Source organism: Leptosomus discolor, chromosome 12 (genome assembly GCF_034619465.1).
Source record: "Leptosomus discolor isolate bLepDis1 chromosome 12, bLepDis1.hap2, whole genome shotgun sequence".
Lineage (NCBI taxonomy): Eukaryota > Metazoa > Chordata > Aves > Leptosomiformes > Leptosomidae > Leptosomus > Leptosomus discolor.
Window position 1 is genome coordinate 610,146 of NC_141402.1, and position 17,175 is coordinate 627,320.

The 17,175-nt window shown below is 55.6% G+C and overlaps 1 protein-coding gene across 2 annotated transcripts; it reads left to right on the forward strand.

Moving 5' to 3' along the window:
* The first annotated feature begins 3 nt into the window (after positions 1–3).
* MRPL21 (mitochondrial ribosomal protein L21) lies at positions 4–15,862 on the forward strand. Of its 2 annotated transcripts, none has more exons than XM_086472044.1 (7): positions 4–46; positions 1,509–1,569; positions 5,384–5,469; positions 8,218–8,381; positions 9,887–9,939; positions 14,885–14,988; positions 15,628–15,862. In XM_086472044.1, exons 1-7 carry the CDS (start codon positions 4–6, stop codon positions 15,690–15,692), a joined length of 576 nt encoding a protein of 191 aa, XP_086328170.1. In that variant the 3' UTR covers positions 15,693–15,862. The 2 variants fall into 2 exon arrangements, with proteins under 2 accessions (XP_086328170.1, XP_086328171.1); XM_086472045.1 differs by lacking the exon at positions 1,509–1,569 and adding an exon at positions 12,748–12,897 and having other exon boundaries at positions 13–46.
* Positions 15,863–17,175: the final 1,313 nt, after the last annotated feature.

A 17,175-nucleotide genomic window follows, 5' to 3' on the forward strand; every position in this document is an offset into this window, starting at 1 on the left:
GCGATGGCGGCGGCGGTGGTGGCGGGAGCCCGGCGGCGGGCGGCAGGTGAGGCACGACACGACGCGACATGACACGACATGACATGACATGACACGACACGACACGACACTCCGAGCTCCGCTGCGGCCGCGGAAGGGACGGGCGGCTGGGCAGGGTCTCCACCGCCGGCCCGGCCTGGCCCCCCCGCGGCCTCCCCGTGGGGCTGGACCGGCGGCCTCGTCCCCTCCGCTTGCCCAGCGAGCCCCCGCGGCCTCCCCACGCAGGGCAGGCCCTCCGGCCCCCGGCTGGCCCGTGGCTCCGGTGTATCCCCGGCACGTACCCGGCGGGGTGAGCCCCGGAGTTCTCCCCGTGGGGGGAAGCTGCAGGGGGAAAGGGGCGCAAGAGGAGCGACTCGGGTCTCCGCAGCGCCAGGCTCGGAGCAGCCAGGAAGCGGGAGGGGGAAACGTTAACAGGAAGGAGAATCAAGTTTACACGCTCTCTTCTAGGCTGGGATGAACCTTTCAGCAAAACCCAGGGGATGGGGGTGGCGCAGGGGCTCCATCGACCTCCCCCCACCTCGCTGGGCTGGGAAGCCGGCAGGGTGTTTGTTGTGGGGGCAGACTGGGGGGCTCTGACTTCCCATCTGGGTTTGGTTTCTGTGATGGGTGAGGGTGACCTTGGTGAACTAACGCAAGGGAGGTGGTTAAGCGCGTTTGGTTTTAAGAGGTCTTTCCAGGCCCTTGTATCGGCCACAGTTTGGATGGTGGGTGAAAAAAGAAGGGAATGTTCCTGCAAAGAAGCTGTGCATGGTCTGTCTTTTAATGAAGCAAGTTGTTCTGGAAAGTGTATTGTTAGCCTTAAGGTAAGATAGGGATAAACCCTGAGCATGTGTTTTTAGGCCTTCATCTCTTTCTGCTGATTAACAGTGTGTGTGGATCCAGCTTCTTTCCAAAAAATGCTGAAGCTACGCTCAAAGTGTAATTTAAGCTGTAGGAAACCACTTGTTCTTTGAAGGTGTGTGAACTGGAACAGGAGCACAGCTTCACTGTTTGGTGAACGTTAGCTCGTGGGTGTGCAGCTCTGAAAAGCACGAACACGGTGTTCTAATTCCCATCTGCCGTGGTTGTTACTTGTTTAGCTCCGTAGCTCCTCCACGCCCCGTGTCTAGAAGGAAAAGGCACATGTGGGACGGTGAAAAGCCAGGCACAGGAGTGTTAAAACCAACTCTGCTGAACCTGTGCCGCTCTTCAGGCTGCAGTGCTTCACCTGACACCGCGGGGCCTGCTTGGGAGCTACGGGGCCAGTGAGTTGCCGGCAACACGCCCGCTCTTCCCGCTCTGTTTCCAAAGTGGAAGCTTGGTAAGGCTTGGGAGAAGTTGCTGAGCATCACCTGGTACATGTGTGATAGGGCCCATCCCCTTTTTGGAGGCCCCAGAGAGCTGGAGAGGATCCTTCTAGAAGGAGTAGTAGTTCTAAAAGCCCAGCAGTGGCTGCTTATTTTTAATTCTTTCCCCTCTCTCCCTTTCAGCCTTCTTGCTTTCCTCTGCGGCTCGGCACCAGAGTTCCCAGAGCACGTCACCGCAGCCAGGGTAATGTCAAGTGACTTTCTGCTTTGCTTTTTGCCCCTGGAAATGCTGACCTTCCGTGGCGGGCGTGGGGAGGGCAGCGGGGTTTTCCCGGGGAAAGGAGGCTTGTCTGAGCCCTTGTCAGTCTGTCGCTTCCCAGGAAGGTTTGGATCTCTGCCGCCCTCTGGCCACCTTTGCCAGAAGGTTGGTTTTGGGAATTAAGTGGCTGAGTCCAGAGACACCCAAGGAGCTCCTCTGCTGAGACGGGGGCTGCAGCGTGGGCTCGGCCTGGAGCGGGCGGCAGGGGAGTCGCTCCCGTCAGGGCATTAAATGCCTCGACTGCAGCAAGCGCTTCAGCTGACGCGGGTCCTTTCAGGCACGGCCCGTCCGCTCCTCGGGCAGGGTTCCTCGCCTGCTGGGGGCTCCCACGCCTGCTGAATACTGACCTGGCGCTGCAGGCTTCAGGGAGTGTCACCAGCAGCCCGGGCCCTGCAGGACACCGAGCTGGAAACTTCAGGCTTCGCTTGTTTCAGCGCTTTGGGAGCTGCCGGGCTGTGTCTGTTTTGCTTCCTCTGCCGGGCTCTCACGCTGTGCTGCTGCTTGCTTTAACCAGGAGGGGACACTGCCGAAACGGGGAGCTCCTGTCGGCAGCGCCGGGGAAAAATGGCCAGGCTCGCTCGTTCCCTGCGCGCTGGCCGGGGTGCGGCGGGGGCTCTGCCCCGCTTTGGGTCTCTGCCGCTGGGACACGGTGCCCGGCGCTGCTGCCGAACCCCGCGGAGCCCCATGGCGCTGTGCTTAGCGCCTGCTGGCGGGTGCCTGGGGGCTCTGTGGAGCCAAAGCCCTTTGAGAGGCGCTGCTGGGCGTTCCCCAGCAAACCCATCACGCGCAGCTGCTGCGGGGGCGGTTTTGCCGCCTTTCACTGGTGTCTCCTGTTTCTTCCGGGATGTTTGGTGCCGTTGGCTCATCCGGTGTTGTTTACAGAAGGTGTGGATCTCGGCACTTTCCATTCGTGATGGAGATGGTGTTTACTGAGGCAGCACCTTTCCCTTCAGGTTTCAGAAGCAGATCCCTTTGTGGTCATCTCCTCGAGATCCAGGGTGAATCTCCCTCCTCTCTAAGATTGCCTTTGGGGCTCTGTAGGTTCTTGCTTGATAAGGAACTATGATCTGGTGCCTTTTGGTCCTGTGTCCTTTTGGTCCTGGTCCTTTCTGATTGAAGGCATTTGTCACCGCTCTGGATAATCCCCGAATGCTCCAGGGTGGGCCTTGGGCCTCCTATCCCTGCCCCTGGACACCGGCACCACGGCTCTGATGAGAGCACTGCATGTGCCAGGTACTGTCCCTGGTTAGAGTGGTGCTTTTCCCTCCAGGTCTTTGGGAACAAGTCAGTCGGTTTTGGAACTGGCTCTTATGCAGAGATGTCAACAGCTGCCTGGGGTCCTCCTTGTGCTGCTCCTTGTCCCAGAGATCTTGCAAACCAGTTAATTACGATCAAGGGGCATTTGCATTTCTCCCTCTCAGCCTCACGCTGTGAGTTCCCCGCAGTGTTTAATTTTTGAGTTGACGCCCTGGGGCGCGTTCGAGCTGCGCTAATCGTCCTTCAGCTCGGGTGTTGGCAGCGGGGCTGTCGTGACTGACTGGGGGCTGTCCGCAGCGTGCGCGTGCGGGTTCCTGCGGCGCTGGCTGAGCGGGGCTCGGGGCGGCCGGGCGGTGGCGAGGCAGAGGGTCGCTCCCGGCGGTGATCCTGCGAAAAGCAGAAAGATCCACCGTGACAGCCGATGGGGACGCACTGCTGGCTGCCCGCTGAGCTGCCCCAGGCCGTTTGCAGCCCTCTGTGCCATATCCCTGCTGTAGCCCGCTTGCCTTCAGGCCCCCAGTTTATTCACTGAACAGAGGGTGTCCCACGCTGTGACGGCCATGTGCCACCCTCAGCAAGAGCAGCCTTCGGGCAAGGTGTCTTCTGCACAGAATTTGTTGTTTAGGTGCTGGTGCAGCTTGAGCTGTGGTTGTTCCTGCGACTGTATCGGTGCTGGATGATCCTAAAGGGACGTGTCTGTGACACTTGGGAGTCCCCTGGGCTGGTCACCAGGAGGGTCTTCAGGGACTGAGGCAACATCTTCAAACGGGGAGGCTCTTGTCTCAGCGGTGCAGCTGCAGAGAGTTTGAACAGAGGTGTCGTTACAGCGATTCTTGGTCACAGCGGTGGAAGCTGCCCTTCCCAGAAGAATAAGGATTCAGTTTATCTTTCGCTAAAATATCTTGGTGCTCAAAGTCATCCCTGGGAACGATGCTTGTGCTTGGCTGGATGGATGTGGGATGGTGCACGCCTCTGCTCCCTTCTGTGGGCAGCCTGAACCCGGATGGACGTGGGGTCTGAGAAGCCTGGTGGATTCTGCTGGTCCCTCGCAGTGTGGTGCTGTCGAGTGCAGACAGACGTGGTGACGGCACGGAAGAGGCTGTTGGGGTAATGTCGGTGGAATGAGGTGCTGAATCGCACTGGGGGTGGGAGGAGCCGTTGTTACTGCTATTCAGGGGATGCAGCTGTAAGCAACCATGGAAGAGCAGCCTCACAACCCTCCTGTAAAGAACCCCAGCTGGGGTCTGAAGGCCCTCACTAACTCATTTGACACAGAAGAGCTTCAGAAAATAGAGAGGGAAAAAGGATGTGCCTGAGTCATTTCTGTGTAGCGCTCAAGGCCGGTTTAAGGACGCTCGTTAGCCCTTCTCCCCATCAAAGGCCCGGTGCCTCCTCCCGGATGCTCCCCGCTGTCGGATCACTTCAGGGCTTGGTGCCTGGGGCTGAAGCGGTTGAGGAGCGTTAGCGTGTTCAGCCTCTCGGCTCTGGTGGAGGTACCTTGTAGCTACGCCTGGAAAAGCCGAACAAGAGCCCTTTGTCTGAAACTCGGGTGTGAGCAGGGCTCAGGGCAGGTCTGTTTCAACTGGAGTTGGTGACAAATTCCAGCCTGTGAAAAGAAGGCGGTGGAAGGTCACTGGTGGTCACTGGGCTTGATCACACTAACACGTCCAGCTGCGGATCTCGGCATCAGGAGCGAGGGGTAACCGAGCCTGGGTGAATTTTCAGTTAATTTTCAGTCAGTTTCTTTCTGAACTCTTCATTTCAAACTTTCAAATAAAGTTCTGAAGTGGGAAGCTAAAGAAGAAGAAAAAAAAAAAAAATGGAAAAAAAAAGTAAATCCATTCCCCCTACTGAATGTTATCGTAGGATGGGAGTAAAGCAAAGCGACCACGGAGGGATTTTTCCCTTTTCCTTAGGGCGTGGTGCCCTCGTGCAGGACCTCCGCGCCACTGAGCCCCGGGAGCAGCGGCTGTTGGCAGCGCGTCTGCGGGCTGAGCTCAGACACGAGGCTGAGTGTTTCTGCGGGGTTTTGGGCAGGTGCCTGACGCGGGCTGCAGCTCCGGCGCTTCTGCGGCATTTCTTGTCCCACTGGGTGCTTTGGCCGGGTGGTGGGAGGAAGGTCTGGGGACTTCGGCGTATCCAGTGTCCTCCGTTGCGTTAAGTCCTAGGGAGGCAGCACGGCGTTCGCCTTGCCTGCCGCCCTCTGTCCCTAACACTTCAGGCCGGAGTAGGAAACGTCTCGCTCGTGGGCTGCTACGAAACGCGACGGGATCTGTGGGCAATTGCCTTCTGGCCCCAGAGGGCTTTGGGTCGAGTCTTTCGTACTGACAAATCATTGTTTCCTGTGCAACTCCTGCTCCCCCAGTGGAAAACCACTTTCTACTCCATCTCCAGCTGCTTTTACTTTTATTCCTTTCTTTGTGTTTTACATCTCTTGACAATACCTGTTTGCTACAAGTGAATCTCACCTTATCGTTCACAGACTTGTTGCCAAAACATCTCTGACTTCACCGCCATGGCCTGAAGTGAAACTTCCAGATCCAGTAGAAGAAGCGAAGTATCATGCAGGTAAAGGTCTCCAGTCTCCAGCCTCCAGCTGAAGACTAGCTCTCCAGTATTGCCACTGGTGGCCCCGCTGAGCATAAATGTCTTCGATGATTGGAGCTAGTTTGTGGTGTTGGCATTTTTGTCCCATTTCTGCTGTGTGTTAGTGTCGCTGGACTTGTGCTCCAGTGCTGCTATTGGGGATTTGGGTAGAGTATGAGGTCTCCTTTGTTTATGGCAGCTTGTAGCGCTCCCAGAGGAATCTTACCCGATGTGATGTGTTGCTTTCTAAAACATGAAACAAGCCTTTTGGACAGGAGAAAACAAATACTTTTCTTTTGATGGTTAAATCAAAAAGCTAAAGCCAGCATGGGCAGTTGGGTGGTGGGCACATCAGAGAGCTGGTGTGTTTAGTGCGTGACCCAGAGCACTGGGGCCAGCGTAAGCAGGTGGCTGGAGGGCACGTGGCAGAGCTGCAGGGGTGTGACATGAGGCAGTGAGCGGCTAGGAAGTGACACGGTGTCAGTGAAGGTGTTCTTGTCCCCACAGCCCGTCAGGACGGTTGGACACAGCCAGTGGCCCTGAAAGGGGCGCGTGGGCTGTCCGGTGGTCCGCCCCCAAGCCGGCGGGTGCGGTGCCCGTGGCTGTTCAGCGGCCATCCTCGTCGCTCGCTGGAATGCGTCAGTTGTCCCCGCGACCAGGCACAGAGCTCCTGTGTTTGGTAACGGGCAGCCGCGCTGCCTTGGCCTCGGGGACGTCTCTGCCGTAGGCGGGAGAGCCCCGGGCGGTGAAGGAGCGAGCGAGAGGAGCAGAGCCGAGTTGGGTCCACCTTTTCAGACAGGCTCCTGTCAGCTGGCTGCAGTGTGTCACGAACTGCGAGTGATGGGCTTTGGGGAGAGCCTCCTGCTCCAGCTCTCCTCTCTGGCTGTCTCTCATCCTGCTTTTTATCTCCTCTGCGCTCCTGGGATTGCTCAAGTGACAGAGGAGCGTTCTGTCCCCGGGTGCGATTTGACCCAGTAGTGAACCACAGGCTGCTCAGTTTGATTGGCAGAAGCCCTGTGGTGAGCAGTCCCACGTTCCCCCGATGGATTCGCATGGGATCCTCGGGGCCGCTGTGATTTCTGTGCCGTGTAACCTCCTACTGTTTCTGAGCTGGCATCATTGTGCCCTGGCTGTGCTTATCCAAAGCAAACAACAGCGAGAGCGATTGAATTCCGCCCTCTGTGGCTATGGAAACAGCCGTGGATGTTCTAGGGAGGGTCGCTCCGCATGGTGCGGAGATACGAGCCGTACTGGCCGTCGAACGGTAACGTCGCTTGAGTTTCCTGTCACTGGAGGTGTTCGGAAGAGCTGTCGGCAGCTCCAGAGCCCAAGTACAATGCAGAAAATGCACTTTTTCTGGTTACAAAAAGGTGAGAGGCCCCCGTGGGTAGAAAGTTGGAATTTGACAAGGAAATCACCCTTGTTAGAGCCTGACTGCGGGGTTCTGCGAAGAGGACCTTGTAGGCCAGCGTTTTGAGATTTCAGGTTTGAGGTGTTGACCCCAGGAGTACTGGTGTGTCTAGGTCAGCAGTTTAGAGCGGGAAGAAACTTGTTGTACCCGTTGTGCCACTGAGGGCGTGACAAAGAGAAGGGGGTTGTGTTTTCTGTCTGGACCACCATGAATCAGAAAAGAGCTTACAGTGGGCTTTTCTTCTGGGACAGCAGTTCCAGCACCACAGAATCTAAACTCTTCATCGTGGTGGGAACTGCAGCAACTATGAACTGCTGCCTCGCGAATAATTTCTGTTCTTACCTCTACCTTCAATGGTTTACATCTGCTGGGTTGAAGCTTGGGCACGTTCAGAGCGTTCCTGTAAGGGCTGGGTTTGGTCTGACTGGTTGCTGAATTCTTGTCTCTCCCAAATGGATCTTGTGTTGTTTGCATTCCAAGAAAAAATGGTTCGTCCACTTTTGAGGACAATGAAGAAAATCTGTCTTTCCAGTTATAGATAGTCTTACAGACGTAGTCTTTTTCTGAGCAGCTCAAGAGGGTGGAAAGCTACTATTTGGCAGTGGAAGGACACTCAATATTAAGCAATATGGTATTAAGCAATTCCTTTTGATGTTCCTGTCAAAATTGGTTTTGGCTTCACTGCTCAGGAGGCTGATCACAGCAAACGGAGTTTGTTCATGTGCAGGACCTCGTCCCTGGCACCGGCTCTGCGCGCGTGTGGGAAGGGATTTTCTGGCAAAGGGTGAGGGAAGGGTCTCTCTTGGCTTTGCTGCAGGTACAAGTTCTCAGGCCAGGCTTTGTCAGAGCCCTTTTTCCTGTGTACGTTGCCAGGCCCTCCCTGATGTTCCTGCTGCCTTGCACAGTGTTCAGAGCCCTGGGCCTGCTGTGTATTACTTGGACACTGAGGGGGGCTCCCCTGCAAACGTGGGCTGCGGGGACAAGTGCTCTTTCCTGGAACGCTGCGTACCTGCATGCAGTGCGTTTTAGGAGGCCTAAGAAATGGGCTGAGAAGTCGAGTCCTCGACTGGCCACACAGCCTGTGTCTTTGGTGTTTGCCTGTGCGTGGGTTTGCCAGCAACTAAAATACAAACAGGGCGTTAAGTTTAAGAAAGGGAGGCTCACGCCCCGTGGGAAAGGACGTTGCTGATCCTTGCTTAAAGATTCCCAGAAGATAAAGAGTTCTGGTGGGAGAGCAGTGTGGCTGGATTTGTTCTGAACAGCTCTTCACACCTTGCTGGGTTTTCCACACTGACTCCTTCCCTGCTCTTTGCCCGCAGAAGTGGTACAGAAGGTGAACAAGATGATCGCCACGGGGCAGTACGGAAGGCTCTTTGCTGTGGTCCATTTCGCCAGCAAGCAGTGGAAGATAACCAGTGAAGACTTGATTATGATGGACAACGTACTGGAGGCTGAATGTGGAGACCGAATCCGGATGGAAAAGGTGACGTGCCGTGCTTCCGCAGCGCTGGGGTGCTGCGCTGCGCGTGGGGGCGGAGCAGAGTGCCTGGGAACGGCCCTGGAGGCAAAACCCGCTGCCAGTTTTTAAAACCACGTCCTGAAGAGCTCCTGTCGGATCTCCCGTTCCCGCTCCAGCTGTTTGCTCTGCCTTCGGTTCCTGTGTCAGGGATAGTGTGATTGTGGTGGCGGCTGAACAGGGCTGGAAGGAGTCGTGCCAGACTGCTGGGAGGCAGATTTTTGTTGTACTAACTTCATCCAAAAAAAGAAAATGACAGTTGTTGTTTCTAGAGACGGCAGCTAAAGACTGTGTTTACCTTGAGGCTCCACCACCCAAAATACTTGCAGCGCTCCCAGAGGGACTGTCGCTGCTCAGGGCTTTGCAAGATCCTTATCGCTGAGGGCGCTGGCTGGAGGAGCGGAATGGTGCGTTTGCCAAGATGCAGCTCAGTGTCTCTGTCCTTCGCCTGGGTTAACTAGCAGGAACTTGTAGAGGCTCATTAATCCAAATCTTAAATGAAAGATGATGAAGTGGGGTTCTGTTGGCTTAGTGTTGGTTGTTAGAGCCGAGCAAGCAGTTAAGGAGAGTTGGGCAGATTTTCTACTCGTCCATTGCCTTGACGTCCCGTTTTGAGGCAGCTTTTCAGGCGTGCCTTCAGCTGTGTCCTGCGCCCTTGTGCGGCAGAGAGGAGTGATTTGCGTGGAGCAGCCGGCTAGGAATGCAAAGGTCTAGGTGGGAGTGAAGAAGGTGAAAGACTTGCCTAACCGCCGTAACCCTGTGGGGATTTTACTGGCAAATATCTGCCTCAAACAAAAGTCAGAACATCTCGTGACTCTGTGTGGTGCTTCTAACTGCTCTGTACAGTGGCGTGGGGAGGGAGGCCGCCTGTAAGAAGCGCTGCCTCTCCTCACGATGTCCTCGCTGTTATCCCGCCTGGTCCTTCAGGCAGAGGCAGCTCGTTGAAGTGCCCTGAAACAAAACAGCTCGTCCCCGGGTGGGGAATCCCCAACAGATGCTCGTTTCTGTATTGCCCATCTTGAGGCCTCATGGAGGAGCGTGAGGAAAGTGTTCCTCCACTGGGATACGGAGCAATTGCTGTAAGAATCCAGTGATTTTAGGAGCTGCCATTCATTCAGATCCCACACGAGGCATGTTATTCTTCTTCCCTGTATTGCTTTTCCTATCTCTTACAACTGCTGGTGAGCAAGAACAGAAAGGTTCAGCATGTTCTGATCAACGTGGAAGATACTGCTGAAGTATGTTGAGCAGGGCAAGCTCACCAGGAAGACTGTCTGTCCATGGATCTGTTTCTTGCCCCTTAGCTGCCTTCCCCCCACCGCTCTCCAGTAACAGCGTCAGGTTTGAAATGTTTAAATGCCTCTTTTTAAGCAGTTTGGCTCCTTTACGGGGACTGTAGGATTCAGAAGATACTGTTTGTGTTTCTGCTGGGACAACGAACCGGTGACATGTGCCTGATTTATCTTCCATAGGTTTTGCTGGTTGGTGCTGACGACTTCACGCTTATTGGAAGGCCGCTCCTGGGGTAAGCTGTCTCATACAAGAATTCTCTTCCAGACAATTCCTGTACTTAATGGTAGCTTCAGGGCTCCTACAGTCCCTGAAACTGAAGAGAAACCTGGATTTATTAGCAGTAGCTTTCTTCCCAGCCCTGTGGCTTTTGAAAGAACCACCGATGAAACAAGCTGGTCGGCCTCTGCTCACCGACCGTTGCCGCAGGGCCCGGGCAGAGCAGCAGGGCCCAGTTCTGAGGTCACTGGAGGACGTGCACCTCGGTTGTGTTGGATCTTTTTTGCATGGTGTAAGCCTTGCATGAACTAGCAGTAAATCTTGCTCTTCAACATCTTTACTCCCTTACCCTAATTTCAGTGATGGTCATCTTGGAATAACCCAGAAATTCCTTTCCATCCCTTAATCCCTTAATTTAACTTGGGTTTTTTAACCCCTTTCCTTTTGCCCTTGTCTTAACCCAGCAGGCCTTGATCTTAATGTTAGAGTGCCTAATTTTCCCTTCCTCCTAGTCACATCGTCCAGCAATCTCAGAACCGGGGAGCAGGACTTTACCCCCTTGGCACCACCTCCCTGCCGGTGCTGCAGGAGTTGCCGTACGAACTGGCAGAACGGCCGGTTCCCCGGCCCAGGAGCAGGTGCTCCTGCTCAGCCCTGGGCACTAGCCAGAAGCAAAGCCGTGAACTGTTGTTTTCCCCAGGACGAGAGGTTTTAGCGGTAAAGCACAAGTCAAGATAAGGTGGGTTGCAGGTGCTCAAAGTGTCTGGAAGCCCTGACTGCGGTCTGGTTGCCGGCCAAACCGCGCGTTTAGGTCTTGGCTTGAGCTGCAGCAGCTTTGGCAGAGGATGGTCAGGTGAGGAGGAACTTGTGCGTCTGAGAACTATTTCTTGGTGGGTCGTAGGTTCAGGTTAGAAATACCACGTGGTGTCGGCTTGGTTTCACTTCTGAGTGCTTTCTGTGGTCCCGGGGGGCTGTTGGTGATCAAGAGTTACCTGTGATGTGTTTGTACGGTTGATAACGTGGCTGCAGTCGCACTGGTGGTAGCTGCCTCGCGCTCCCTGCGTGAGAGAGGCTTGTGGGGGCTGCCAGTCCTTCCCACAGTACTGCAGCGAGATCTGGAACAGCAGGTCACCGGGAGCCTTTGAATTATGGCCAGATATTGCACTTGTGGAAGGCTTTAGGAAAGGGAGTCTCATTTTATTGGGACTAGAAGTGGCGTCTTGCAGAAATCCAGATGAGAGCCCAAGTTCTGCAGAAGGGCTGTGCCACGCCAGGCGGTTTAGGAGCACCGTCCTCCACCTGGCTCTCCTAACGGGCGTCCCTGGGGTGGTTCTCTGCAACTCGCAGTTCGTGTGCTGGACTTGGCACGTGGCCTGGGAGCCGGGAGCTCTGGGGCAGGAGGAAAACCAGCTGTTTGGCTCCCGCAGGTGCTGCGAGCGCGTGGAAAGCGCTGTCAGTTCCTTGAAGCAGAGCAGGCTGCCCGCCTGCCAGCGTTAGCCTGATCTCCAGGAACTTTGGCAGAGGAAGGTCAGTGGGAGGAGGCGGCTGACCGGGCAGAATGAAGGGCTGGTGGGGAGGTGCCACCCTCCCTCCGAGCTGCAGGGCAGCCTCCCGCGTCCCCAGCTCTCCCATACGGGCTGAGGAAAGGAACGCCAACCCCGTGCGGACTGCGGTTCCTGGACATAGTTCCCAGCTGTGCCTAAACCACAGACGTTTTGGAGGGGAGATAAGAGGTTGGATGCAAACAAAGGCTTTCTTGTTTTTTCTGTTGTTTTAAAAATAAGCACGTCAGTGAATGCTTGCCCCGGTGCCTGCGTAAGACAGTTCGTTACAGCTGCGCTCCCTGCTCAGACCTGGGGGTGGGCAGGAGCTTGTCCTGCTTGGGACAGATGGTTGTGTTTTAATTCTCTGTAGCAGCCAGATACCTCCCAAGATGACGCTCCTCTAGAGCCTCAAAAAACAACAGTGCAACAAAACATATCTGCGTGGCAGAGGCTATTCTGGGACCTTGTGGCTGGCTTCTGCTCTGGAATCTGTTGGGCTTTGTGTTTGTTCAAGTAACTTGCTGTCTGGCCGCCTGGCACCAGGGCACCGAGCAGCGGGCGGCTGCACTTTGTTTAGCTGCGTAAGGCAGGAGTTGTCGTGCACGTTTGAAGCTGTCACTAGGAGTGAGCGTAACCTGGGGCGGGTTTCTGTTCCAGTCCGTCGGTGGAGTGCCCTCAGCCGCTTCAGACCCCAGTGAAATGGTTGGTGCCTCCGTGAGAAAGCTTAGCTTGTTCCTAGACAGAGCGCAGCTGAGGGGAATTTTTCCCTCTAGATAAGCTTTGCTCTTTCTCCTGCTACCTGCCCATTTTTGCAGCGGCTTCAGTGGAAACGACAAAGGGCCTTGGACCTGCTCTTTTCCCAGACAGCCAGGCTGGGATTCAGTTACCTCCCGCAGGGAGCGAGCGAGCTTGTCAGTTGAGATGATTGAGAGTTACGGCCCTGTGGGGTCGTAGGTTGCCTGGATCGCTTTCACTGCTTAATGACAACAGCTTTCAGCCCAGCTTAGACCTGTGAGATTTCAGTGTGAAGTTTTCTTGCCTCCTGCAAAAATCTGATAGATGTGCTTTGTCATGAAACACGTTGCTGCTGAAAGCACCAGGCCTGCCTGTGAGAGACGCTGGGAAATGTGTGACCCCCTTTTTGTTTTTATGGACATTCCAGTCATACCTAAAAGATTTGATAAAGGCTTTTTTTCTTTTTTTCTCTTGGACTCCATTTTGCTGAGAACTTTTCTGTTCGTATGCACTTCACCAGCAAGTCCCTTTCTGCTCTGCTTCAGAACCAGCAGGTCCCAGTGCTTTGTCCAACAGGGAGGGACTCGCCAGCGCCCCTTGGCCTCGAACTCTGACTTGCAGAGTGAAGCCACGCTTCGATACTCAGCTGTCTCAACGATACCCTTAAAGATTTGCTGGAAAGCGTGTCAACATCTGTGAGTGATGGGGGGACGCTTGTCTGCCGACCTGTGCCGAGCTTTCTCCCTCTGGCTGGTGCTGCCCAAGGCCCCGGGCAGCTGGCGCGGTCCGGTGGCGAGGGCTGTATCGGGGACGGCCCGGCTGTGCTTCTGCAAGCCCTGGCTCTCCTGGGAGCAGCCCCGAGGGGTCAGCGACCGGCCGCTCTATCTGCCCTGGCCGCTTTCCAGCTTCCCCATGTGACCGTCAGCAGCGAGGTAGGCCGGGCCTGTCGGGGGGAGCTCAGCCTTCCCTTTGCCTTCAGCGGGCAGGGATTAGACCCGGAAAGTGCGGCTCCCTGATCAGAGGGGTGGGACGTGGCCAGCCCCCGGAGGGCAGGTCCCTCTTCGGTTTCTTCCCTGCCGTGGCGAAGCTGCCGTGTACTTCAGTGGTGCTGGTGGGGCCTGTCGCTGGGCTGAAGCGGGGTGACACCCTTCAGCTGGGGTGTCGGGGTCACCCCCTGGTCTCTCCAGGTTACCTTGCTGTAAGGTCTAGTCCCTAAGGCAGATATATCAGCTTTCTCCTCCGGCTGTCCTTCCCGCCTCCCTCGAGGATTCGATCTCCGGTATCTGTTACCAGGGAGTAAATATTAGGAGAGATGGTAAATGTCTCCAAGCCTTTGGCCTCCCAGTGACCTTGCTGGAAGAGTTGGGCTGGATGGGTTTCCCCCCTCTGCCCCCCTGAACTGCAGCCAAAGTCATTTGTCAGGGAAACGTTCTTTAAATGTCTTCTGCCGGCCCGGTGAGCGTGCTGAGGAGTTTTTAATGGTATTCTGCGGTGATGCTGCCTGAAAGAGTGTCCCTTCCTCCTCCGTTGTGGCTGTTGATTAAAACCACGCTTCCCAAAGCTTCAGTCTGGCTCTTGGCTGCAGGCACCTGCCTTCCCAGAGAGGAGCTGCTGTGCAGACAGGTCGCTGGTCCTCCAGTGCCTGCTTCAGACCACCCTGTTTCCCAGCTCTGGCGGTTTTCAGGTAGCAGCCAGGAATCCCAGCACGCTTTTTCTGGCTCCAGGGGACCGCTTCTCTCGGAGCTCCTGCCCCACTAGGGATTCTGCAGAGGTGTTTGTCGGTGAGGTGATGTGGAGGGACAAATTACTCTGTGATTTCTCTGCCCTGTGGAGGAAGTACAGGCCATATTCTTCATCTCCAGCCTCGGGGAGGGAGGGTGTTTACTTGCTGAGAATTTCCATATGTAGAAATGAGCTCTAGAAATAATTTGAGTCGACTCACCGCTCAGCCTGATCCCCCCAGCTGCGGGGCAGGGAGCAGCACGTGAAATCCTCAGGGCATCCCCGGCTTCTCTTCCAGTGTGGGGTAAAGAAGCAGGGCAGACCAGGAGTGGGAGGCAGGAGAGAGGCATGTGGGAGGAGAGGTGACTTGCTGCAGCAGCCCATTAGCTTCCTGCTAGAAACAGTGGGCCAAATCTCTTTTCACCGAGCCTTTGCCAGGACTTATTCAGGTGAGGAAGGCGAGAAGACTTTTTTTTTTCCAGCTGGCTGTGATGGTTTATAGAAGGAGGAAGGACATATGTTGGCCAGCATAGGATGGGAGAAGGGGCCACGGCGGGGCTTCACCTGTCCCAAAAGCAAAGTAGGACACGTAAGATCATGTGAACGTACCAGGGGAATTTGTCTTGCCGTAATCCTACAAGTTCCTGCAGGTTTGTCTTCCTGCTGCCTCCTTGGCTGTTTCTGATCTTATCCCTGCCGTGGCAGAGAGGTCCTGCCCTGCAAGCATACACGTCACTTGGCTGATCTGCCTCCAGCACCTTGAGGCTTTTGTGTCTGCACCGTGAAGCCAACAACCTGACAGATTTCCCTCCTTCCACAGTGACTTCGTAGTTCCTGTGTGCCTGGGCTCTGGGGGGCAGGGCCGGTTGTCTGTGTGTCGCTTTTCCCCAGAAACCTGCTCACCGGTAGGAAGAGAATGTAAATCGTTAAAAAGTGATACCTGTAAAATTTGTTTTTCAGGAAAGAACTGGTCCGTGTGGAGGCGACTGTGATTGAAAAGACAGAGTCATGGCCAAAAATTAACATGCGCTTCAGGAAGAAGCGCAACTACCAAAGGAAGAGAAGTAAGATCCCCAGAACACAGAGCTTCCTTCCCTGCTGCTCTGTGGCTGGGTGTGGGAGGGGAAGGCGTCGTGACACAGGGGCAGCGCCCGGGGAGGGAGACTCGGTCCCTGTATCCCCAGGACCCCTCGTGGCACAGCACCTCTGTCCCAGCCCGCTGTGTCCAGGGGACTTCATATTCCCTTGGCCCGGCACCCTTTGTTAGACAAAACAGGCAAAAGGACTGGAGAAAGATATCCTGGGCAGAAAAGCAATCCTTTTGTCTTTCCAGAGCCTTAGGTGTTGGATGTGTAATGACAGACACTGGCAAGTCCTGACAGTATCCCGGGGCAGGCTTTCCGGTTACCCAGCGATGCCGCTTCTCAGGCGCGACCGAGAGAGAAATTATGACCGTTTCTTTTATGGACTGGATGCTAAAACCTTGACCAGCCTGACACACGGTCCTGCCGTGTGCTGGCACGCAGCTGCCCCGCCGAGGTGGCGGCACCTGCCAGCACAGCCGCTCCGAGAGGCGGCACGCCGCGGCACGCCTGGGCTGCTGCCGCCGAGCCAGCAGGAGCCTTCCGCGGGGGGCGCGGCAGTTCTGGGCCGTCAGCTGATCTTTTTTTTTTTTTTTTCTCTCTCTTTTCATTCTCTTTCAGTCATCATCAACCCACAGACTGTCCTTCGGATAAACACCATCGAAATTTTCCCCTGTCTGTCATGACTGATCGCTCGGGTGTTGCGTGGCTTAGGTTTATTATTGCTTTAGGCAATTATGGAAATAAAACTGCCTTGTCATTGGAAAGTTCTGGGCTTCTGGCTGTTGTCGGAAGGGGAAACCCCTGTGTACTTTCTTCTTAAAGAAAAATGAAATGAAATATTTTTTTAAAACTATTATTTCAGCCTTGGTGTTTATTTGTCAGGAGCTGTCAAGCTGTTCCGTGCCAGCCGGGTCTCCCTCTGCCTGCACACCTCTGGGTGCTTTAGGAATTCGGGCTCTCGGTGGGGTCTTAGAAATACCCTGGGCGTCACCAGAAGAAAAGGGCCGGGCAGGCAGACCTGTGTGTGAAGAGCCTGGTGCTGTGCTCAGTCACTCGTGTCCTTCCCAGTCTCCCTGCCTGGGACTGTGGGCGCGCTGAGGGCGAGCGGGGAGGCAGGCGTGTTGGGGGGAGCTGACTTGCCCCCTGGAAGCCCTCCTCGCTCTCCGCAGACTGCAGTGGCATCGCTGGAAATAGGCGAGGTGGTTTTAAACGTGCTGAGTGTAATTTTGCCCCCCCACCAGGCCCTTCTCCTCCCCTGACAAAAGCCCTCTGCTCTGTTCACCTAATTCCTGGCGTTCTCTGGCTTGAAGGAGCGTCCTGGGGTACAGCATGGCCCACGGCAAACGTGGGGCTGCAGAGAGCAGCGAAACAAGGAGACTGTGGGATCCCAAATCCACTCCCAGCTCCTGCTGAGTGGTGAAAATCCTTCTTGATGACCAGCGGTCAGAGGTGCCGCTGAGAAGGTTCCTCTCACAGGTGAGCCAGAGGGTCTGTTGCAAAGCAGTAAACGGTCCGTGTGTGCAATACCACCAAAATAACGGATACCGGTGGCTCGGGAGGGATTTCGTGCCTGTTTCAGAGGCTCGGCGCTTGACCCCTCGGTGTGTTCTCGTGTCTGGGCCTCAGTATTTTCCTTGCGCTTGGCCTGCAAGTCGAGCGCCGTCGCTTACCGAGCAGCACGTGCAAGGCCAGGTCCAGCAGGCTTGTTCGGCCACGGTCTGTGTGTGTTTCTGGGCTGTTCTAACCACCAGGAGGAGTTTCCTAGAGCTTTCGGCAGCTCCCAGGGCAGCTGTCGGGGTCCCTCCAGCTGCTGTGAGAAGTGACAAGTGGTCCCTGCTCACCTTGTCGCTTCCCGGGGAATGCCTTGGCTGAGGTGAGTCGGGAGGGAAGTCTGCAGGTGGGTGTCCTCACGCACCCCCGCCGTGACTCCTCCCTAGGACCAGGGTTGCCCCCAGCCCTGGGCTGAAGGCAGTGCTAGTTTTGAGCCGTATCTGGGTCCTGCCCCGTCTCAAATCTCACAGGTCAGTATAAACCTTCAGGAGGTCACTAGGTGCCAAATCCAGCCAGCCTGATGGCTGCGTTTCACCTTGCCCGACTTCAGCCTGAGCAAGACCCAGGCGTGCTCGGGTTAAGCCAGTTCTCTGGTCGCTGGGGAGGGATGGTCAC

Excerpts from the sequence above, each read along its gene's own strand:
- MRPL21 (XM_086472044.1), top strand. The coding sequence starts at position 4 with ATGGCGGCGGCGGTGGTGGCGGGAGCCCGGCGGCGGGCGGCAG. Across the intron at positions 8,382-9,886 it reads ACCGAATCCGGATGGAAAAG|GTTTTGCTGGTTGGTGCTGA; the intron begins GTGACGTGCCGT and ends TATCTTCCATAG. Across the intron at positions 14,989-15,627 it reads CAACTACCAAAGGAAGAGAA|TCATCATCAACCCACAGACT; the intron begins GTAAGATCCCCA and ends ATTCTCTTTCAG.